Source organism: Brachycentrus maculatus, unplaced genomic scaffold (assembly GCF_059751285.1).
Source record: "Brachycentrus maculatus isolate JH-2025_06_01 unplaced genomic scaffold, ASM5975128v1 h1tg000061l, whole genome shotgun sequence".
NCBI lineage: Eukaryota > Metazoa > Arthropoda > Insecta > Trichoptera > Brachycentridae > Brachycentrus > Brachycentrus maculatus.
Window position 1 is genome coordinate 2,531,273 of NW_028280815.1, and position 25,460 is coordinate 2,556,732.

General features: G+C 35.5%; 3 protein-coding genes across 4 annotated transcripts; 1 reads left to right on the plus strand and 2 right to left on the minus strand.

Annotated features, from left to right (window-relative positions):
• Positions 1–2,368: 2,368 nt before the first annotated feature.
• On the minus strand, positions 2,369–11,805 carry LOC148311593 (GATOR complex protein NPRL2-like). 2 transcript variants are annotated; one of them, XR_015837231.1, is made up of 8 exons: positions 11,602–11,805; positions 9,859–9,950; positions 8,392–8,548; positions 7,658–7,778; positions 6,727–6,857; positions 5,271–5,381; positions 3,534–4,229; positions 2,369–3,416 (listed from the first exon to the last, which is right to left on the minus strand). XR_015837231.1 is itself a non-coding variant. In XM_088256448.1 (7 exons), exons 1-7 carry the CDS (start codon positions 11,701–11,703, stop codon positions 3,768–3,770), a joined length of 1,176 nt encoding a protein of 391 aa, XP_088112574.1. In that variant the 5' UTR covers positions 11,704–11,781; the 3' UTR covers positions 3,000–3,767. The 2 variants fall into 2 exon arrangements, 1 of the variants encoding a protein (XP_088112574.1); XM_088256448.1 differs by having other exon boundaries at positions 3,000–4,229; positions 11,602–11,781.
• Positions 11,806–13,922: 2,117 nt separating this feature from the next.
• Positions 13,923–15,520, minus strand: LOC148311594 (large ribosomal subunit protein mL63). Its single transcript, XM_088256485.1, has 2 exons — positions 15,226–15,520; positions 13,923–14,143 (listed from the first exon to the last, which is right to left on the minus strand). Exons 1-2 carry the CDS (start codon positions 15,397–15,399, stop codon positions 13,997–13,999), a joined length of 321 nt encoding a protein of 106 aa, XP_088112611.1. The 5' UTR covers positions 15,400–15,520; the 3' UTR covers positions 13,923–13,996.
• Positions 15,521–16,533: 1,013 nt separating this feature from the next.
• On the plus strand, positions 16,534–24,369 carry LOC148311595 (required for meiotic nuclear division protein 1 homolog). Its single transcript, XM_088256449.1, has 5 exons — positions 16,534–17,064; positions 18,752–18,985; positions 22,581–22,785; positions 23,313–23,468; positions 24,172–24,369. Exons 1-5 carry the CDS (start codon positions 16,634–16,636, stop codon positions 24,367–24,369), a joined length of 1,224 nt encoding a protein of 407 aa, XP_088112575.1. The 5' UTR covers positions 16,534–16,633.
• The last annotated feature ends 1,091 nt before the right edge of the window (positions 24,370–25,460 follow it).

The following is a 25,460-nucleotide window of genomic DNA, read 5'->3' on the forward strand; positions in this document are numbered from 1 at the left end:
TATAATACTTATAAAAAAAAGAAATTCTTTGTTAAAAAAAATTATATATATTTATATATATATTTTTTTTAATGTATGCGGCCCTTGGGAAAATTTTAGGTCATTGATGCGGCCCGGGGTGCAATTTGGATTGGCCAGGCCTGTACTAAAGAGAGGTTGGTACCAGTGTTAAGAGTGAGACAGTCAGTCATATTCTTAAAATGAAGCTTTGACAAACCTCAACAGATGTCACTATAAACATGAAATATTGCAATATAGTAAGAAAAAAAAAGTAAAATTTTGATAATAGTCTCCCGCAAACGGTGATTGACAGACTAAGGACTGTAAACTCGCCTCTCGCATAAGATGTGTTAACAATACAATAATTTGACTTAATTAGTTAATGTTCAGTACAGCTAACGTATACATTAATGTGTAATACTAGTATAATACATGTTTAGTTATTAGTATCGTGTAATATGGTTGTCCCACATGCATTTTAAAAAATTACAGTAACTTTGTCTGTCTCTTGAATCCATCCACAAAAAATGGCAACACTCCGGACAACCAGATTATAAAATAATATTGTCCCAATAGATATGGCATACATCAAAATGTACATACATCAAAACATCGGTAATAATTACAATTTATTCTGGCTTGATTGACTGGCGGGTGCAATACTTAAGGCAGCCATATTTTGTTTACATAGTATTATAAGAAGCTACGATAATACAATAAAAATATATGAAAAAGAAGAAAAATAAATGATGAAAAATGAAAAAATTAAATGCACCCGTCTGAAAATAAATACATTAAAAATAAAATACTACAAAACAGTGAAAATCATAATTTATCATCTTCCTCTAATCCTTATTGTCTCAATTGATATGGCAGAAATGTACGTACATCAAAACATTGATAATAATAATAATTTATTCCGGCTTGACTAACTGGCGCGTGCAATACTTAGCCAGCCATATTTTGTTTATAAGTAGGTATAATAATACAATATGTAGTAGGTATAATAATAAAATATGATAATACAACAATAATATGTGAAAAAAAGGAAAAATGAATCATATGCATGATTAAATTTTTGCACATGTTACGGGTAATGCCAGAGAATACCCAATCCTGTTGGGTAATGTTCGAAAACTGACAAAAATCAATTGGAATTTGCAGTTTAACCACATATACCTAGAGCCGACACCGTGAGAACAAAAAGCCTTCCTAGGACATCGGAAATGAAGACTCTACGACCCATTGCAGGCCTAACACTTCGCGACAGAGTAAAAAACTCAGATATAAGAAAAATCTGCAATGTTGAAGATGTTGTGCGATGGGGAAGAGAAAGAAGACGTTTCTGGAGAGATCATGTGAGAAGAGCGAGTTCGGATCGAGTGGTGAGGGTGGCAGCGGACAGCAACATAAGCGGGATCAGACCCCCAGGAAGACCGCCTAAACGATGGAAGGATAGCTGGTGTTCCACCTCCCAGGAGCGACCCGAGAATGACAGGACCTAGTCCTAAAAGAAGAAGAAGAAGACCTAGGTCTACCCAACACTGGCCGGGTAATGTTAGATTACGTAAAGTTTTTAAATTATCTAAACAATATGTTTGGTACTTTTTTAATGATTTTTTTGTAATAAAACATATAAATTCAAATATTTTGTTAAAATGTTCAAATATTTTGTTAAAATTAAAATGCAAACAATAACTCTGTACTTAAATTGTCTACGTTTTTCTAAGATTATTTAATCAGGATAGGGTAGACTTAGGTGTACACAGGTAAACTGCAAATTCAATTATATTTTTGTCAGTTTTTGAAGTTTACCAAACATTGGGTAATGCTAAGTTAACCCGGATAAACGTAGGTTTACTTTGTATTCTAGCATTACCCGTAACATATACATATCTAAACATAATTAAGGTGATACACAAGAGTGTATTTATACAACACATTCAAATATTTATTACCAAATGAATATATTATATGTATGCACAAACATCACATTTTAAGGAACTTTCATATGATATAAAATAATAATCGAAAAAATTCATCATTTGGAGTCATCAAACCAAACTATCGAAAAATCACGTAACGTAAAAAATAACGTCGTTATAAAATCATTATATACGTTATTATAACTTAATTGTAACGTCGACTGACTTGTAAGCAAAAAGGGTCCTTCTGCAAACAGCTCTGCTAACTGCCAATTTGTAATTTTTTTAAAGTAGATAGTCGAAAGATTTAAAAACTTTCCAACAAAAAAAAGAAGAAACAAACACTCATCTACAATATTACAATGATTATGAATATTACAATTGTATGAATTAGTTTCTCGCGTGCACTTAATATTTTTTAAGTACATAGATAGTGTTAAGTATTTTAGTCTTGAGGAAGAAGCTTTTTGCTTCGAAACCTATCCACATTATAACAAAGTTATAACAAGATATATCATGATTTTATAAGAAAGTTATTAAAATTATAACATAAAAAATCACAAAGTCAGTTACATATATAAATATTGATTACATAAAAAAACATTTTTGTAAAAATTCGAGTTTTGCTTGTACCTATTGAAAATAAATAAAATAGTAACATCGGTTGAAATGCAATCTTGGCAGTGGATAAAGTGTTTTTGACTGATTAAAGTTTCGTTTTCAATACAGTAAAAGTCGGTTGATTCGCAAATTGAGGGACTGAATTTTACAAACAAAACTAAAATTCGGATTACACGATTCCCAAAAAACAGTTTAAATTTTGCAGTTTTTCACGACAGCTGGGGAAACATGGCGGCCATTTTTTCATGTTGTTAAAGTACATTATTCATTTTAAATGAATTAAAAGACAAAACATTTGAGTGCCTTGTGAGTGCGTCCAAATATTGTTAACACACTTCAGACGGGAAACGCATTTCTACCCGTTCCGTCAATTGATGCTAAAGGATGGGAAGGGTATTCTTACCTTCTACGCCGGCCTCATTTCAAGGACAGAAAATCAGGAATTATTTAATGTTTTTTTTATATGAATATCATGTACCAATCTCCCTGTTTAGGTCTAAACTATATGTACACAATTATCAAATCCCGTCGCCAGCGGTCCGCAGGCGTAAAAAACACCCGTCCGAAATGTGATAACAAATTTGGCTTTCTACACTTAGGAGTTATTTTTACATTTTCGACATCTCAAAATCACCTCATCGCGGTCAAACCCATTAATAAAAGCATTCTAAATCCAATCATAGATTGGCTGTTGTGAACTCAATAATGGAACGTCATGAGATTGATCATATATGTATGACTTATAAAATTTGAGTAATGTGGTTGCTAATCATGGGTAAAATCGGCGAATGTTACACATGCGTAAAGGTGATCACTTAAATTTTTTTTTAATTAACGTTTTACTTAGTAAATACCACTATTTCTTAAAATCTATTGTGACACGTGTTTCGATGCATTCCGCATCATTTTCAAACACCGTATGTGTCACAATAGATTTTAAGAAATAGTCACGTGTCACAATAGATTTTAAGAAATAGTGGTATTTACTAAGTAAAACGTTAATTAAAAACGGATAGATTTTACCACAAAGTGACCGCCGAATCAATTAATGAAATTAGTGATCACTTTAGATAGCCTATGAGAGGTTGTAAGCCTTGTGAATACCCAGACTTCCATATTCTTCTTAAGATGAAGAACATAGATCTAGATACATAGACGACATAGAGATGTCAAAAATGTTTAAAAAAAAAAGATTCATTATTGTCCCATTCAGTCTGATTCTTATCTCCATACTACGATAACTTCGGGGTCATTTTCGATAGTGTATTCCAGCTGCGGCAGGCCTATCTTGGTGGCGCAGCAGAGCCTGTCCACGCACAGTGCGCCGGTGAAGAGCGTGCGCAGGCTGTCCGGTCGCAGCTTGTCGCGCTCCCCCGTGTATATGGGGTACTTGCGCAGGCACCGGATCATCTTGTGCAGCAGGCCGAAGGTGATGAGGCGCCGCTCGTCTATGCACTTGGTCTGGGGCGAGTGGCGCACGCAGATGGACTTGAGCGTGCTGCCCTGCAGCAGGCTGCAGTACACCTGCAGCACGTCCCGGATGGAGGGCAGGGAAGGGGGCGAGCCGGCGGCGGCGACGAAGCTGAGGCACTCCTTCTGCAGCCCAGGGTCCCGGAAGAGGCGGGATAGGGCCGGCGTACTGCGATACATGTTGCCGTACTTCAGGATGGGAACTAGCGCTACCTGAAATGAGAACAATAATTTGTATAGCACCATCTTGCTGTCAATAAATTAACTAATTTAATTAATTAATTAAACCCATAGACAGCCATTATGAATATTCATTCTTTTTTTTTACAAAAATGTTGGTAATGTTAGTATACAACGAAATTTTTATCTACCGGATTCGAGACATCTCTTCGTAGGGACAATCAATACACCGTTACTAGCACTATTTATTTATATTTGTAAAAAAAGAAAAATGACTTAACCACAAAGTAAATTCTTTAAATGTTTTAATATTTTTTATTTTTTATTTTGTAATTTTTTATTATTTACAAAAATACTTCAATTTGATACTATGTATTTCTGTGAGCCTAAGCGGCTCATCACATATTAAAAATAAGTATCAAATTGTGGTAGAGTGGGTTTGAACCAAAAAACTTAAATAATAATCTCGATTAACTTAAACTCGAATAACTAAAAAATTATTGATATTTTGAATATTTTTTATAATTTTTCAGCCAAAGTCAAAGTCCAGCCTCGTTTTACATAAAACAGTAGATATTTATGTGAGATATTTAATAATCTTAATTAAATATTAATTTTTTTCTAAAAAAATGTTTGATAGGAAAATGTGACGAGTTAGTGACACATAGCTAACTCCTTTCAATAACGTCATATTTCAAAAATTGTCAATTTTCAGTTGTGCATGTTTTCGGAATGCCCAGAAAATATACTATATCCCAGCAAAAGCGGCATATTTTTAACTTAATATTTACCCGCTACAGAGCAGAAAGTGTTGTTTTTGCATTTGAAGAAAAGGTATTGTTTAATTATTTTTTTAAATAAACTAGATATTTTTCAAATGGAGAAAAAACATTCGGGTTTTAACTAAAAAGATCTGTTGCACAGTAAAAAGTTCAATAAGTGGCTTGATATTTATTCTTAATACATTGTATAATATTTTTTAACTTTAAAAACGATCTCCTGAAAAATCAAGTTTTTTGATATATGAAGTTGTTGAAAGGAGTGAGCAATATGTAATATGTGTGAGGTACTTACAACACCGTAGTAGACAAGATTCTGGATACACGCCTTCACAAGCCCAGTCTCCACGTCGGCTTCTACGGCTATTTTGGAAATGTGATTGTATCCATCCACGTATGGTAGTACCTGGAACATGGAAATGGGCTATTTTCACTCGGGAGGAATATTGGATTTGGCAAACTATCTTGCCCGCAGGGGCAGGCAGAGAGAATAGAATGCCAAAACTCTATCATTGCTAACATCCTCCGCTTCTCCCACTCAGTTTTTCACTCATATTATTTATTATTACCCTGGACTTGTACCCGAAGCGCAGAACAGATCATCTTGCTTTCAAATAATAAATGATCTAATAAATATTGCGTCAATCAATGCAGTGCCCTATGCATCATTGGGTTCGGATAAGGGTCAGTAGCAGAAAATACATGCATATACATAATTTTTATTGCATATAAATGAAAAATCTCGATTGTTATGATTGGTATTTGAAAATGATAAAAATGAAAATGTATCAAAACACATGTTACAATAGATTTTAAGAAATAGTGGTATTTACCAAGTCAAACTTAAATTAAAATTGAATCTACTATTTTTAGTCCAAAAACACATTGGATAAATACACACAAATTTATTTTTGGAGTATATTTAAATAACTTCTACTTTTTTTTAAATAAATGTGTTACTTGACACTGGGATCTCAAAAGCATATGTTAACCTTTTAACCGCGTTCGCTTTGTTCTTGAGAGACGCCCGTGCGCGGCGGTATTTCGCCGTTTTTTAAATGATTACTTATATCATGTATTTAGTTAAGAAACGATTTATTTTCCCAAACAAAAACGTTCAATGGGATTCATTGTGCCTTTTTGGTACTCTATAATACACTCGTGTCACATTATTCTTGAAATATATAAACAAATAAGATCGTAACATAAATAAATCAAAGCACGCATCGTGTGTCACTCTTACCCACTGGCAATGCGTAGCGTCGAGAGTGAGACAGATATAGGGCATGATTATGGCGCGGACTAATTACCGACCGCAAGAAAATCCTTGTGATGTTACAAATTATTAGTCTGATATTTCAACAGATGTCATAAGGTCAAGGATTGACGTATTATTTTATCCAAAGTTCCACACCATGAAAAAATCCCTCCAAGTTGAACTGAGGTTCGAAACTTAGAGCAAAGTAAAAACACAAACGGTTTTGTCAGCTGCGTACGGGGAATGTTTTGTGAAAACACATACGGTTATGCGAGCCGCGTGGATCCGGTTAACATTGAATATTTACGATAGAGGTTGCCTCCCTACAGTACCTCTGTTGTTAATCTACTAATATGGTTTTTTTCTTCGTGTGTCTTGACTATCACCTGTGAGAATGTGTCCCTATTTTGGGCAGATTGAAACAGCTGTCTACACAGGAAATATTCCCAAAGAACTACAAGAGCAGTTGCTGCGCGGTGGCTGATGAACTGACCTGCGTGGTGGTGAGGTCCCACTGGCTGTGGGGGTCGGGCGGGCGCAGGAACACCGGCACGTCCTGGTCCCGCACGGGAGTCGGCGCTCGCCACTTCTCCACAACTTTCAGGTGTATCATTGTCTCTCCCTCTGAATGGAAAAATTCAAAATTCATTCACATTAACCCTTTGGCTACTAAAATCCATATATCAACATAAGCTACTCTAGCGAGAAATACCGGATCCGTCGGATCTGACGTTATAATTTATAAAAGTATCAGATACATTTTGGACAGTATGTTAGAGATTCCTTCAGGGTTGTGCAAATTTTTTCGATTCATATATATATATATATATATATATATATATATACACATATATTTTTTTTATTATTTTTTTTCAAATAAATTATAGATTGGTATTTAGAATAAAATGATCATTTGTGTCTTAATAATTCTGAGAAATATTGAGGTGAAGATGAAATTTAAAAATTTGTTTCAACAATGGCACAGAGTGTTTATAAATTAATCAAAAGCATTTGATTTTTGAATTATTTGTTTGAATTGCGGTTTTTCTAGCAAATTGACCACAAAAGCCCTGCTAGGCAAAAGGAAAAGTTTGTTATTCAGTCAGTTTTCAAAAATGACTGAGCAGTTACTGAGCTACTACATATGGTTTTTGATTTTTTCACTCTAATATTTATTCAATATTACCCTGGACTGCTACCTGAAGCGAAGGGCTGATCACCCTTCCTTCATGTGTTAACAATCAAGATAACACTGCGTTCATATGATGCAGTGGCCTACGCACCACCGGGGTGCGGAAAAAGGTTTGAAGAAGATGTAGAAGACATATGGTTTGTGTCGGTAACTACTGAAGTCCAGTTGATGAAATCTTAAAAAAGGTGCATGAAAGCAGGTCTATGTGGGAAATGTTTGAATGTCTTCTCACCCACGATGGAGGCCTTCTGGTGCGTGTTGAGGTCGTGCAGCAAGTGCGCCAGCAGAGTGGGCAGCTTGCTGGCTCCCACGGCGGCGTCAGACAGGAACCGGTTCTCCTCTTCCATGATCATCTGGAAAAGAGAACCCACACATCAGGTGCCAGATCGCTAATCCGAAGCGCGCTGTAATCCCAACGATGCCAGATTAAAAAATTCCACCTGAAGCCGTACAAGCTTTTAACATAGCCATTAACTGGGCTGAAGAAATCGTCCAGAACACTGAGGAATTGTTTGTTTTGATGCATGATTTAGCCCATGAACACCAGTTAAGTGCATTGGTTCAAGAGTAAAAATGTTAAATATTCAAATTATTCATTCCGTACCTAAATAAAATGTGAGATAAAGAGCATTTTCATAACACCCAGTAATCCATATATTCTAGTTTATATGATTTTTTATGTTTTTATTGAAAGGCATATATTTTACAGCAAAGACTTGCTCAATCAAACATATATAGCTCTAGTAATATCAATATACAGTGTAATGAGATTAGTACACGTGTATGAAGTGATCACTTAAACCAACCTATAACAGATCACAAGCCCTGTAAATACCCAGGCATCTACATTATTATTCATTTATGTTGAGATGTCAACATTAAAAAATAGCTCCTAGGTGGGGAAACCGAGATTCGAGAAGAAGGATTTGGACACATGCAGAATGTTCAAGAAGAATTGTGCCTCACCAAGTGTTCAGCTAATTTCTTGACGACGGGTTCGTATTGGGCGGTTCTGGCCCACGTGTCGCACACGAAGCACAGGTTGAACATGTAGGCGTTGCGCTCGTATCTGGCACTCTCCATGCGCACGGGGTAACCAATTATCTTGTGGCCGAGAGCATTTCTAAAAATTAAGAACAAAATATTGCAGTAGAATCCCGTTGTATATCCCAACAAGATTTAGAAAGCAAAACTCTTCTTTCTATCTCAATCCTGTGGATTGGTCTGCAGCAACAAATGACTCCGCCTTCGCCACTCCGGTGTATTTTGCGAAACCCTCTTCAGCTCCTCATACGTCGAACAGCCCGTGTTCGCAGAGTGGGCGTCCTCTGGTGTTTGTTCTCTCGATCGTTCCCTCTATTATCAGATGCAGGAAACCCTTCTGTCTCAACATATGACCGAGCCATTTGGCAAAGAAAAATGTTTGTAGAAAAACATTTAAAAACTACGCAAAGACTGAAGAACACATTTATTATTACGTATCATGGTTATACTGGCAAAAAACATTAAAAAACTCTCAAATCCCTGTTATTCAAAGCTTTTAGCCTGAATAAAATACCCGTTATTAAACTTAAAGTTGAATTTACTTTTAAAACCACATACTTAGTGTATTTTGCCAGTTTATAGAATGTTGAAAACTATATAATTTGCATCATTAAGTCAAAACTGCATATTTTCAAGTTTTTGTCAGTACACCCACTTTATAACTTAATTTTGTTTAAAAATCATTGAAAAGTTAAATACAGTACACAGTATTTCTACTAAGTACTGTAATGTAAGAACAAAGATTAGTACGCAGAGCATATGTTGAATATTAGGTAGCATAGGGTGGCGTGTAAAACGTAACTACTGCGGTGTAAAGTACTATGTATGTACTGTTTTACAAATTTATCAACTAATCCCAATTTTTCCAAATCCAAACAGGTCACAGCCCCAATTGTCCACATTTCCGGGTTCTACTGTATTTGAAATTTGAAAAAAAACTGAATTTTAAAAATTCTGGCATTTACAGATCTCTGCAAAACCACTGTCAAAATGTAAAATGTGTAATTTTACAGTCTGACTATGATTAAAGCCTTCCCAATATTGTCCATGTTTCCACTGATGAAAAATACAAATCATCGATTCCGATCCTGTAACATTCTGTATCCCAAAGGCGCGGTGTAATATGAAACTATTATTCACCCTACGGATGATATATCAATATTATAGGTGTCTTAACTTTAGACAAATCATCTATGGTTTTTATTCAAAAGAAGTTGGAAGTCAGACCATCCCAGAGCTTTCGTATAAAAATGATAGATGTTACATCTTAAATGGAGACACCTATAAAATTTATATGTATTATATTTATACCAAGTAATCATTAAATTATAATAAAAATAAAATAGTCAAGACTCTATTATAGTAATAAAAATAAGAAATTACACTTACATTGTCATGAGACATCGTTGAAGGGGCGGCTTGGGTATAATGTACACGTTGATAGCGTCAAATATCTCCTTAGAGAGATATTCATCAGGAAACTAAAAATTATATTAAAAAAATATATATATTAGTGATTACTTCCATCCATACAGAAATCCCATAATATTCAAGAATGATATATTCTTTAATATTGTTCTTTAGAACACAAAGAAAATATTAACACATTTTTTGCAGGAAACGCTAAAAAGTATCAGCTAATCCCAATTTTTTCCAAATCCGAACAGGCCACAGCCTTAATTAGTCTAGATTTCCGGGTTCTACTGTATTTAATTTTTTTTTTACAGATTCCTGCAATACCATTGTCAAAATGTAAAATGTGTGATTTTACAGTCTGACTGTACAATATGACAATGATTAAAGCCTTCCAACTATTGTCCATGTTTCCGCTGATGAAAAATACAAAGCATCCCTTCCTATCCTGTAAAATTCTGTATCCCAAAGGATGTAACCACATACTGTTGATAGAGAGCGGGAAACGCTTATAAGCGTTCTATTTGCTTACTTTTGGTAGAGTGCAAGAGACGCCTGCAAAACGTTGTACAGATGGGAATTGGGTGTGGCGGTTACTTGTGATTAGTATACTGAAGGTCGAGCAGCAGACTGTCTGAGTATAATTATTGTCGGGGTTGATGAAAAAACCACCTAACAACAATGTGTTAAAAACACAATTATATGTGCCAAATTTATAAGCTCTAATCAGTTTTCAATTCCATAGAACAATTGATAACCGGAACACCAAAATATTCCCGTATCTCAGAACACTTAAGAGAACTCTACTGGTTGAAGTGTGCAAAAGAATAATGTTTGTAAAAAAGGGTTCTTTTTGCATTCGAAATTTGATCATTTTTTGATCATTTGATCATTTGAAATTTGAAATTTGAAATTTGATCGTTTGATCATTTGTCAAACATGGATAGAAAAGTGAATTAATCAAGTGATTACTTAAATCGGTCAATGACAAGTCGTAAGCGTTGTAAATACCCAGATTTCAATAATTCTGTCCTAATAAACCTCTTCAAAAATTATTTTTTTTTAAATAAACTGAAACTTTGTTTTATGAAGTTTATAAAATGTGCAACAAAGTATCCGCTAATAAAGGATTCAAGAAAAATTATTAGTATACGTTTAAATTACGATAAAATGTTGATGAAAACAGCTCATAATAATTTGACCACTCAAAATATTGTGTAAAAAAATTGGCATTTTTATTATCTTCAAAATACATTTTTCATTAATTTTCATTAATCCATATCTGCTCCCTATGCGGGGTGAATGGAGTCTACAAACTGCCTACAGGCTCTTCTGGCGACTATCAGCCCCTTTGCATCCTCCCAAGTCAGTTCGCATCCCAAAGTCATTTTTAATGGATGATCAATTTGTGCAAATAGGTATTGTGTAATTTAAAAAAAAATATATTTAAACGGCAGTAAAAATGTTTTACGTATGCTTTTTTACATTCCGTAATTATTTTCTAGGAATCTGACATGTGACTCACTGTCACCTGCAATTCTTAGAACAAAAAATATATACGTCTAATTATTTCCATATTTCAAAGGATTTGCACAATAAATGCAACAACGGGAAAGCATTGCAATTATATTGGTCAATAAATTGCGTTGGACATATTGGGTAATGCTGTTAATTAGTTTTGTGGTTGTAAAAAGATAATTGCACCAGACTTATAATTACCTGATAAGTTATCTTAGGTCCTGCGACAGGATGAAATTCGCACAGAAATATACAGCGAATGGGTCCTTCCCTGCCGCACCCTTCGTAAAACCTGGTCTCCATTTCACTAAATACTTTCTGCACAAGTTTTAAATACAGCCAGCCTCATGAGAAAATAATTTGTTTACCGTTTTATTTTATGACTGCTCACTTGTCAAATTCTGCACAAAAAATAAATACTTATGGCAACAAAAAGACATATTTTTTCACTATGACAACACTAGATTTTGTTACTTCGATGTGGTTTAGAAGTACCTACCTGCGAGTGTTTTTTCCTAGAAATTTCACTCATGAATTACATGAAATTATTATTATTAACCATATCCGCTCCCTAGGTGGAGCATATGGAGTCCACAGACTGTCTCCAGGCTTTTCTGTTATGAAATTATATACATGAAATTATAGTAACTTTAAACATAAAGAATAAATCCACTCACGAGTAGGCATAGGCTACAAAACTTAAAAAGCCGAAGCTTGAATAGGGTCATGATAAGTGGTGTTGCATAATCCGTAGCTAGATTTCAGAGTCACATGGACGTTAGGTAATTTCAAAAAAAGTACCTACCTAAAAATGATATAGTATCATTTGACCTGCTCATGTATTCTATAGTTTTCAATTAATGGTGTAGTAATATTTTATTTTATAATATTGTTATTTATAATTTATGTGTGAGTTATTTTACATTCGGGTTCATAGGTAGTGAGGCTTTAGAAGGGGTCCATGGGCATGGCATGTTTGGAAACCACTGCTCTAGCTGAAGATATTTCGAATACAATAATTAACATCCCAAGTAGGTACTCCTAAAGAACAGTATTTTTTTTTATAACTATCTAAATCAAAACCTCAAAAGTGCCAATATAGAGAGCTTTATATTTTTTGGTGTTCAATAGGGTTCAATAGGGTTTTAAAAAAATATATCTTAAAATTTTAAAATTTCTTGACCACTACATATTTTTTAAGATTTGCAAATAAATCAATATAAAGAAATCGAAATAATCAAAAATGTTCTTATTAAAATCACAAAACAAATAAGGGAGATAAAAATGATTCATCTTTCTTTCTTCAAATGGCGCTGACTCACCACTGATTGATTTAAGTAGATTCTTTTGTCTGCGCACTATACTGTAATCCCGCAATATGGGGCCCTATTCTAAGTATTTCATACTAAGAGCGAGGGCTTATATGCACTGGTTTTAACGGCATTGGTTAAAACCATCCATACATTTAAAGATCCAATATGTTTGACAAATAAACAAATTTTGTTTATGAAAATTGTGAAAAAAAATTAAATCATGATATAAACACTGTTCATTAAAATTAATAAAATATGTTAAATTCAATATTAGTACTGAGTGAAAATAGCCTATTATAAAGGAAAGCTAGCTATCACAAGTACTGGTATGCAACCCTAAGTGCCCTAGCCAATGCTGCTATTCTCCTTTCCTAACTAATATTCTTCCTCCATTTCCTTTCCTATATAGCAGTAATGTCCTTCAACCTTAACTCCTTCATTAGTCCACAAGCTATGAAATATATTCTACTTTTTTATCCAGAATCTGAAGCACTGAACTACCTTTCCTTTACGTAAATGGAGATCAAGTTGACACCGCATTGACCCGATACAGTGTCCTTTCCACTGTCTGGGTGTGGATAGAGATCAAAAAAAGCTACAAGGAGTTTCTCCAAGAAATTCATATTGATTGGAGATTTCCTATTTAATATCCTTAAATTATAAATAAAACACTTGTTTTTTACTACTTGAGTATTATATTGTTTTGATTAGTTTCGAAAGCTGCACATGCTTCCATTTACAGATACCCTCACTTCTATCAGTACAGATAATTATTTATTTATTAATGCTTCACAGTTTATATTCAAACCCGTGGATGGAAGCATATGTAGCTTCCGAAACTAGTCGTAAGTAATAATACTTTAACGGTAAAAAACAAGTGTTTTATTTATAATTTAATCATGTCCTACCGCAAAGTGAATGCTGAAACTATAAATAATTATATTTTCTTACTTATGTTTTCATAATTGTTTCATTATTTCTTATTTTACATTTCTTTTTGTTTTTGTTTTTCTGGTCTAAAATTATCACAATTAGTTTCATTGTGTTTATTGTATTATATGTATACCCATACACGCAGGCTATGGATATGTGGGATTTTTTTTATTATTATGTTTTTAATATTTTTAAATGAATATTTCTACGATAAAATGAATTATAAAAAAGATTTATAAAATAAATAAAAAAAGGTAAATGATAAGAAATAGGGGGTAGTTTAATGGATTTTTATTGAATTATAAAATGCATACTGTTGACTATTGAAAAATGAAATTGACTATTTATCACTAATCCCAGCTTTCGTTAACTCTGAGATGCATCAGTCGATCTGCAAGAGTCACGTGTTCCTTGAACCTGCTTTGCCTATATTCGTAGCATTTTAATTTGTACGCTTCCTGTTTTCCAAGAGCTCTTGCGTGCCCAAAACTTTGTTCCTGAAACACAAAGATTCACAAATATCAAACATATTAGATTTTCAGAGCTCTTTGAGTACATATTTAACCCATCCCTTACGATGCTAAAAAACTTCCGCAGCAGCCACTTGACGGATATCATCTTTTCCACTTAACAGAAAAAAAAATTAAGTCAAAATAAAGATTTCCGTCACACAAAATATATTTTTAAAAATTAGTAATAAAGTTATTCATAAACAAAATTGGATGATTTATTTTGCGCCACTATGAGTCTGTTTGTATACTGCAGCTGTCTAGTTCACAAATGTCAAATATGATAGATGTACGACGCCATTTGCAAAAATTATAACATCTTCCGATAGTGATTAATTTTGCGCCACCCTGTATAATAGCGGGGAAAATAAAAGGAAAGAGAGCAAGCGGAAGATCAGGGAGAAATCGTGTGGAGAATAAAAAAAAGGTACTCTACGTAGAAATAATAAAATAAAATAAAACTGGTGTTGAATGTTACTGCATGAAACCAGTAGTACTCTAAACCTGTATATCTTTGATACACAGATTTGGAGTACATCTCTTCTTCTTCATGGCAACATCCAAACTTATCATCATTGTAGACTGTTGGTGTCAGGTCTCCCCGTCCTCAGGTTGTAGGTCCTTCCTCTTAACTTTTCGGACCCTTTCCTTGGACGAACTTGTTTTATCTGCTTCACTTTGCTTATCCCTGGAATCTAGCTGGTCCTGACACATTGTCAGTCTCTGGTTCACTGAGAGAAGAATCTCCCTCGCTGCGTGACAGGGTGGTACATCTTAACGTTGTTTTTCCATGAAGCTTTGGTTTATTTGACTGTAAAGATTTTATTCAATGATGGTCCTCAGACGTGGAACCAGAGTAGCCCAACTAACTAGATTTAGAGTACAACTAGGTTGATGTATGTTGTTGTATTAGATTGCGTTTCATACTTCACTCCATTATTATATACTTACATTGATAAAAAATTAACATTCACACGAACCAACCAAATCCAATATACGAGAGCAATGACGAGACCTCGTCATGTAATAATATTTGTTCACGGTGAATAAAATTTAAAACATAGTTTTACCTCCGAGAGATATGGATGCCTCAGGAGGAGCATGTTGTTATCCTCGATCTCATACCGTTCGCGCAACTGTCTGATGTGTATTGGCAGGACTTTTCTAACAAATCGATCTTTTCCTCTGAAAATATGTCCATTAGGCATACGATTTTTGCGGAATAGAATATCGGTTAACCTCATGGTAGTAAATAAATTTCACAGAAATAAATTACGGGCTCTTCGTATTTTTACTGAATGTAATATGAAAGTATTCTTTCAGAACGTCAAAATACAATATTTTGAGGTTATAGTATGTTTATTGATGGGAAAAATTGGATGAATATTATAATCGATTTTTAAAATAAACGAATCATTTCGTAGTAAATCGATTATTTTAGGAGCGCTTCTATAGAAAAACAAAAAATTGATTCGAGACAATTAAAGGAAATTTAGGGAAAAAGCTGGGGTGTAATGAATTTTTATGAGAGAAAATTTATTAACGGTCTTTTTTTGGCCGAGGGTAGCTTGAATTATGTTTTTCGGGTTTTTCTTATTGGATTCATCATCACATAACCCATATTAGTGCTATTGATTAATCTGATGAAATTACTGAAAGAAATAATAGAAACACTTGTTTTGAAATGCAAGGCTGAGATAAGCATTATCGACAAAATTAAGAAAGGTGTGTAGAGATGATTTAGACACGTGGGATGAATGAGGGAGGACAGAACGGTAAAAAAAATTAAGAAACAAATATAGTTGGAAAAAAGAGCAGAAGAAGACTGAGGAAAGCTTAGCATGATCAGGTATATCAAATACTTGAAAGCGGCTGAGTCAGGAGTTGAAATAATCCTCAGGTATATATGAGGAATAATATGTGGAAGAGGTAAAGAATCTATGCTAAGACAGAGTGGTGTGGCATTCTGTTCTTTCTGCCTACCCCTACGGAGAAGCAGCGTGATGGTTAGTTAGTTACTGTTTTGAAAGCTGTTATTTCGATTATTGATAAATTTCGATTAATGGAGATTAATCCCATTACTACCGTAAGAAGAAAGGGAAGATGCTCTACAAAATATGCTCCATTTCTGTTTTCTCTTATTTCCTTCTAATGCCTTCTCTTTACGTTGGAAAAACAAAGAAAGAAATATGAATATTCAATCACAGAATCACTAAATTGAGCTTGCAGTACCTGTACTGAACTAAAAATGTTGCCATAACAAATTTTAATTATAAGGTAAGTAGGTACGTTAAGTCATATGCTTTTTTTCTATTTTTATTTTGTTTATCAAAACATGAGAATGTAAACACTGAAATGTCAATATTTCCGTATTTCTTTTCAAAATTGAAAATTCCTGGTTGCATCACGTCGCTAGTGTTTTTTTCCAACTAGATTTGAATAAGGTTTTCGCCGGGAAATGTTTATACAAACAAAGACATGAGTTTTCCGATAATTCGATGCAGATTTTCTCCGATGAGCTCCGCGTTCACCAACATTCTTACAAAGACATTTACTCAATATAACCTTAAAGTTTGTTCACGTAATTTTATAAATACATCGGAGAATTTAAAGATATTTCATAAAGATTTTCGGGATGTATCGTGCGTTTTGAATAAAGTGAAGGTTTGCGATGTTTTGCCGTTTACGCAGAGACGAGACATTTCTTCTGAGATATCGAGGAGATGTTTTGCTTCCGATAATTCGTTGATGAAAAAGAAGATACATAAAAAGCGGTATGCGTCGGATGCGGATCCCGAGCTCTTCGAAGAAGGGAGATATTCCGTGATAGCGCTTGCAACGGCTAAGGAATACGATCTCGAACGGCTGAAAATAGCATTAATGGAACAAAAATTATACACACCTCAAAAGTAAGTTGATCAAAAAAATAAAACAAAATTCATAGGCAAATGCCTACTCTATAATATTCTTCATAATAATAATAATGCACCAGATTATCTTGTTGAAAAGATGTTTTCTGATCGTGGTCTATATTTGCTCACTTGGGAGAGAATTTTCCAATCCTCACCATATCATATCAGTAATTCAGTAATTTCTATACTATGCAAGCTGCTATTATTTGTTCTAGTCAAATTATTTGTCAAATCCATGATACCTTCATATCCTGTCTTTGGTTAATCACACTAACATATAATTAATTTTATTGACATCTCTACGTCAGGGCTTACGACCTGTCGTAGGCTGGTTTGAGTGATCGCTTTATATATGTATAACATTCTACCCATACATTATAACTTGTATATATCCTTTGATTGACACATTCTTTCACATGTGAGTTCTAGTCATCGCGCCACCTCTCCACAGGGGTAGGCAGAAATAATAGAATGCCACATCACTCTGTTTTTGCAACCATTCTTCACCTCTTCCGCATTTATGCATCTCATACATGCACTATGCAGGTCAGTTACATCGAGATTTTCCTGTATTTAATTTTAACTAACTAATTAACCATCACGCCGCTTCCGCAGGGGGTAGGCAGAGAGAATAGAACGCCACACCACTCTGTCTTTGCAATATTCTTCGCCTTTTACTCATTCATGCATCTTCTCATACATACCCGCTGATTATTCCGACTCATGACTGAAGTATTTGAAATACTTGATGATGCAAAGTATTCTTTGGTTTTCCTCCACTCCTATTTCCAACTACATTCACTTCATAAATTTGTTTAACCATTCTTTTCTCACTCATTTGTTCCACATATCCAAACCATCTGGATACACCGTTCCAAATTTTATCTTTAATTCTTATCTTAACCTTGTATTCTTTCCTCATTTGACCATTCCAACATGTATCATAGATTGTGTTGTCACATTTACGCAGTATTTTATAAACAAGATTTTGTTTATTATCTCATCTCGACAGGTTGTTATCTGATAAGAATAAGCCATTTTAACACATTGTTTACTGTTAGCAGAGAGCGGGAGACACTTATAAGCGTTCTATTTGCTTACTTTTGGCAGAGCACAAGAGACGCCAAAAAACACTGCTCAGATCGGAATTGGGTTTGTGGTTACTTGTGATAAGTATACTGAGGGTCGGGCGGCAGACTGTCTAAACTGCCAGACAATAGTGTGTTAATAGGTTCAAACTTTACTAAGTATATTCAATTATCTTTTTTTATAAATACACAAAATCCAAAACACAGAAACACATCAAACAAAATCTAACATGCCTATTTTAGTTATCCACCCGCGAGGTAGACTCAATATTTTCGAAATAATGTGGGTCTGATCAATACTTAAAATTCCGAGAGAGATCCCACAAAGGAAATATTAAACAAATTACATATTAGAAGATCTTCAGACATACGAGCTATATGACTTGCCCTGTTCCAATTTTATTCCGCAATTCTTTGAGCCACATCTGTTACTTTGGTATTTTCCCTTATCCTAACATTAGTTTTTCGATCTATTGTTTTTTGTAATCCAAGGGATTTATTGTTTTTTTGTATATTCATTGTTTAGGTACCTACTCGAAGATGAGTGATGAGTTGCGGCAACTGTGAAATGATTGACTGTATACCCTCTGACGCAGGCTAGGCGACCACGACGCCCCGGATGTCCTCCTCACGGTGGCCAAGTACCGGGTGGGCGCGGAGCCGCGGCACATGTTCTTCTTCCGCGAGGGCGGCGTGGTCCTGTGGAACTGCAGCGACCTGGAGACCAGCAACGTGCTGGCCTTCCTGAAGCCCTTCGAGGAGGAGCCCTACTCGGAGGCCATGGTCGTCAGGGAGAGGGAGAACATGTCCTATACTTACCAGTCTGATGGGTATGTCCATTTAGTAAACGCCTTGTGAGAATGTGCCTTGTTGTCAATGCCTTTTAAGAATGCGTCTTGTTGTAAACGCCTTGTGAGAAAGTCCCTTAATGTAAATGCCTTTTCAGAATATGTCTTGTTGTAAACACCTTGTATAAATGTGCTTCGTTGTAAACATCTCGTGAGAGTGTGCCTTGTTGTAAACACCCTGTGAGAATGTCCCTTGTTATGAACACCTCGTGAGAATGTGCCTTGCTATACAATCAACAAGGTTTAGGCTTTTCATTGTTTTGATGTTAGTCATTTTTTTAAATGTTTGTATATCATCTAAAAAGGTTTGTTCTTACTTTTGTATCTTCCAAAAAATCAACGAAAATTGCACAACTTTAAAGAAAAAATACATAATAATTGGTCTTTGTAATAATTGTGTCTAAAATCCAACTACTGATATCTTAACAGAGAAAAAAGTAAATATTTATATAAAAGTAATTCATTTTTCTGCCAATTTTTTTCTGCACATTCACACGCCTGGTTGCTTCTTATAATCCGTCAGTATGAAAATATTGGGTTGATGCAAAAGTAATGACCGTTTTTTATGATCCCAGGTAAAAAATTTTTGTTTCACAAATTATGAATAGTATCTTCTTTTTTTATGATTCCATTGTATAAAGGATGCTTTCCCTCTACTTTCTATTCAGTTTTGGCCTGGCCAGAGTACAGTAATAACCCCTTGTATTTTTTCAAAATGTCGTTCGATAAAGTGCATTTACGTATTGTTTACTTTATGAATTCCGTAAAGACAATACCGCGAGTGTGGCAACCAAAAACATTTGTGAAGCGTATGGAGCAGATGTCATCAAAGTTCGACAGGTACGAAGATGGTTTGCAAAATTCCGATCTGGAGATTTTTCACTCATTGATAAACCACTTACCGGGCGGCCATTGAAGTCTGATGACGACGAATTAAAAGTCATAATTGACACCAATCCACGTCTAACCAACAGGGAGATTGTGTCAATGATGGGAGTCAACCAAACAATCGCATTAAGACATTTGAAGCGTATGGAAATGGTTTCGCGGTACGACGTTTGGATACCTCATCAATTGTCGGCTGCCAATTTATTGGATCGTGTTTCAACGCGCGTTGCTTTGAGTGCGAGACAAAAACATGAACCTTTTTTGCATCGTTTGGTGACGGGAGATGAGAAATGGGACGTGTAAAACAACGTGACAAGAAAAAGACATTGGAATATACCTGGACAAGCCTCATTAACAACTTCGAAGGCCGAAATCCATAAAAAAAAGTTATACTTTGTGTTTGGTGGAATAATAAGAGTATTGTGTATTTTGAACTCTTGAAACACTATAAGACAAGTACAGCAGAACGATATTGTCAGCAATTATCCAAATCGAACATGGTCCTTCAAAAGGATAGACCAGAATTGGTAAACAGAAAAGGGGCAGTGTTTCATCACGACAACGCGCGACCACATGTGGCTATGATGACCTAACACAAGCTAAATGAGTTAAATTGGGATGTTATCAAGCATCCACTGTATTTTCCAGATCTTGCTCTTTCTGATTTTTATTTATTCCGATCACTGCGAAAAAATTTTAATGATGAAAAAAATTATTCAATAGAGCAGGTAAAAACATCCCTTACTTCATTTTTCGCATTAAAATCCGCGGAATTTTATACTACTGGTATTAATAAGTTGATAGAAAGATGGAAGAAGGTTATAAGAACTGATGGAAATTATATAATTTATTGAATAAATAATACACAAGAAAAAAAAAAAAATATATATATATATACACCCCAGGACAAAAAAATTTACGAGTTTACTTGCTACCGCACGCCTTGACTATACTGAACTCTTTTTCTAAGAAATCCTTTATCGATACATCTTTCTTTTATTTAATAAATTAAAGACACTTTGTGTCACCTTTCTACAATATTTACATTTTAAAATGTCTCAACAATATTGTTTTACCCGCGTTTGAGGGAACATAACACAACAATCATGGAAAGTGCAAAGCAAATGTCGATTTCGATAAAATCCAAAATAATCACACTGTCGCAACAAAACATATCTAATTGTAAAATATCTCGTCGAGTTGGGTATTCAGAAGGTGCAGTGAGGTTTTTATTTAAAAAAATTCCAAGAAACTGGATCCATAGAACGGAAAAAAGGAAGCGGATGGGGGCGCGCGACATCTGCCCGAGATGATCGCTTAATAAAAAAAATTGTTATGCGCGATCGATTTTTAACGGCACTTAAAATACACGCAGAGGTGCAGTCTACCAGCTAATCAACATTTTTAGTAAAAACAGTGTCCAGGCGGCTGTTGGAGCATGGTTTCCAAGCACGAAGTTCCGCAAAGAAACCATTACTGACGAACAAAATGCAGAAGGCTAGACTGGATTGGGCGAAGGAGCACCAGAATTGGACCTTGGAGGATTGGCAAAATGTTATTTTCTCCGATGAATTAAAATTCAACCTTTTTGGTCCAGACGGCAGAAAGATAGTTCGACGAAAACTTGGGGAAAGATACCATCCATCGTGCGTCACTCGAACCGTTAAACATTCACCCTACGTCATGATTTGGGGGTGCATGACAGCGTACGGTTTGGGACCTCTAAATTTTATACAGGGTACGATGAATGCCATCCAGTACAAAAAAGTGTTGAAAAACCATCTTATTCCAACAATCGAGGACATTACGCAGTATACCGCGGACCCGATTTTTCAGGACGATTTGGCACCGTGCCATAGAGCCCGCACTGTGAGTACAAATATTTATTTTTTAATGCACTTTGTAGACCACTTGATAAATAATTTATTGTTTTTCTTACAGATCATTGAATACAAGGATAAAATTGGCTTAAAATCGTTGACGTGGCCCGGGAATAGTCCTGATTTGAACCCGATAGAAAATTTATGGGCGATTATGAAAAAAAAAGTTAGGAAAAAAAAATAAAAAAACATTGAGGAATTAAAAAAAACTTGATTTAAGTTTAGGAAGAAGAAATAACATCAGAAATTTAAGATTCGCTTTACGCTTCGTTAAAGAATAGAATTTTACATGTTATAAACAATAATGGTGAATTCACTAAATATTAAATATTTTTAAATGTTATAAATATGTTTAAATGTAAAATACCTTAATTTAAAATAAAGCGATTAGAACCTTCTTCTTAAATATGAATTAAAAAATTACATGTCTTTTATTACTCCATCACAAACACTCGACCATAAATGAACCGTTATGGGTCTCTAAGGTTCGGATAATCTGATACCTGGTATATAATGGCAATTTCTAAGTACAATTCATGAGTAAGATCTTTCATTTTAATCTTGAAGTAACGAGTAGTCATCACATATGTTAAACAATACAAAAAAAACTAATTAAATATCAAGAATAATTCATTATGTGTCAATTTTAGTTTTTTTGAGGACTCGTAAATTTTTTTGTCCTGGGGTGTATATATGTAAAAAACGGTCAAAACTTTTGCATCAACCCAATAGTATATCTTGATATAGATCGGGTGTTAAATATTTTGAGGTACAACAAAAAATTGACATGTTTTTTTTTGTGTTTATAGCAAAAAATGTCGCCTCCAGGGCTCCATGTTCCTGCTGAACCCCGAGCCGGAGAACATCCTGGAGAAGTACACCTTCTCCAACGCCATGGCGCAGTCCGTGAAGCTGGGCATATGGGAAGCCACGCTGGACGTGTACGCGGACTCCATCGCGGACGTGACTGACGACCTGCAGCGGGGCAAGCCCATCCTCATGTCCCGGGCCGAGGTGGGTTGGCGGGAAGGATGATTGAGGAGATTTTAGAAATAGAACAAATTCAACATTTACTAAATTGTAAATAAAATACTTGTTATTTTGAATATTTAAGGCACTGACTTTGTGGATCATTGTAATATATTATTTGGAGAAATAAAATAACTCTGTTTTCTGATCCATTTACTTTTATTATTATTTGTTTTAATAAAATATAAATATAAATACAAAAAAAGATCCCACAAAGGCATGGCCTGTGTGTGGGTATACAATATAATAAGGGTATAGGTATTATAAGTAGAAATAGAATAATAGTGTTAATATAAAATACAAAAAATACTTGACTATCAGATAACAAAAATCAATATTTTTTTATTTTTAACTACTGTCTCTTTATCTCATTTAAGGTAGTAAGTAGTACTAGGGTAGTCATGTTATAAGTCAAAATGAAAGTCAGGGTGTATTAGAGCTTACTACCTGTCATTGGCTGGTTTATGTATTGATGTTTTCTATTGCTCATGATGCGGGGTTGCCGTGTTTAGGTGCTGCGCAAGACTGGCGCTCTCTTCGCTTTGCGGCACCACATTAACTTGGAGTCCGACCTGCTGGACACCCCGGACTTCTACTGGGAGCAGGCGGAACTGGAGAAGCTGTATGTAGACACCGTCGCATACTTCAGCATCAACAAGCGGACCAGGGTGAGTGGAGACGCAGCGGGTGTCCATAGCAGGATAGAATTGTGCCCACAGCTAGATAACACCGTATCACACCTTGATAGTTAGCATCGTTCACGTAAACAATTATCTATCTTTCTTTTTGACATCTTAGCAAAGATGAAGAAGAATATGGGGAAGTCTGGGTATTTACAGGACTTACGACTCGTCATGGTTTATGTGATTACTTATAATATACTAGTAACATTCTACCCATACTTGACAACCAAACTATTTAAATTTTCAGAACTTGCATATATCCTTTAATTAACACATTATTTCACATGTGAGTTCTAGCCATCACGCCGCTTCTCAACAAGGATAGGCAGAAATAATAGCTACCTTACTGTCTTTGCAATCATTCTTCACCTCTTTCACATTCATGCTAATCACAAGCAACTGCAAACCCAATTCCGATTTGTACAATGTTTTTTGGCGTCTCTCGCGCTCTATCAAAAGTACGCAAATATCAGTCTCTACCAGTAGAGAGCTTTTTAGCATTTCCTCCAATAAATGTGTTAGTAAGGCTTGTACTTTAAAAAGATTGTTCGCATGAATACGTCGTGCTGATATTTGTGCCGAAGCGGCACTTAAGAGGTCAAAGAGCTGCATCCGGCTTCCGAGCCAAACTTTTTCGAGTTAAAAATCAGATATTTTCTGAATATTTATAATATGTGGTGTTTTCCAGATTTTGAATGAGAAGCTGTCTCACTGTGCGGAGCTGGTGGAGCTCGTGGCCGCGCAGCTCAGCGACCACCATCACGTGCGGCTCGAGTGGATGATCATCATCCTCATCATGGTGGAAGTCGGCTTTGAAATCCTCCACTTCCTGGATAGGTACTACGTCGGAGTCCAGTCTGTTGAGCCAGTACCCCGTGCCGATTGAAGGTTCAAGATACAAAACAAGCATTTCTAACATCTCCGAATAAAGGGATTCATCAGTCATTTTTATTTTAAGATAAATATTCTCTTCTTCATCTTCTTGCTCAATGCTGAGCGTCGTGGTCTTCTGGAATGTCAGGCACTTGTCGCACAAGTCCTCTCCATTCTTCCCGGTCCTGGGCCAACTTGATGGCAGCGTTTAGCGAGGATCCGGTTAATTCCTTTATTTGGTCTGTCCATCTTGTTGGAGACCGTCCTCTTGCCCGCTTGCCTTCAACTGTACCTGTTACTACCAGTTTTTCAAGACTCTTCTCGTTCTTTCTGGCAATATGCCCAAAGTAGGACAGAATCCTTTTCCTGCAAGTCGTGGAGAGTCTTTCTGTCACTGACAGTTCGCGGAGAATGGAGACGTTTGTGCGTCTTGCAGTCCAAGGAATGCGCAGCATCCTCCTCCAGCACCACATTTCAAACACATCCAGCATATGTTTTTCCTTTTTCCTCAGTGTCCATGTTTCCACTCCATACAGCGCAATGGAGAATACAAGAGATTTCACTAGACGGGTTTTCGTTTTCCTCAGTATGGACCGATTTTTCCATATCTTCGCCAGACTAGACATTGCTGATTTTGCCATTCCAATTCTTCTCCGGATTTCTGCTTCACAGCCTCCGTCTTTAGAAATGAGTGCACCTAAATAGATAAAGTCGTCGACTTCTTCATAATCCCTTAAAGAATTGTTCCTTATCAGGGTGCCGAATCGGTCGATGACAAGAACCTTGGTTTTACTTTTGTTTATTTGAAGTCCTAAATGCTGACTTTCTATTTCGACTCTATGGAGGAGTTCAGCCATTTCGTCCTCATTGTTGGCTATTAGCGTTGTGTCGTCTGCAAACCTTATATTGGAGATCTTTTTGCCCCCTACTGATACGCCACCTTCCCACCCGTCTAGTACTTTCCTCATTATATATTCTCCATATATATTGAAGAGATCAGGAGACAGTATACACCCTTGTCTCACGCCTTTTTGTACTTGAAATGACTCTGAGAGGAAATTATCAACTCTTACCGATGCCAAATTTTGTACGTATAAGTTGTGA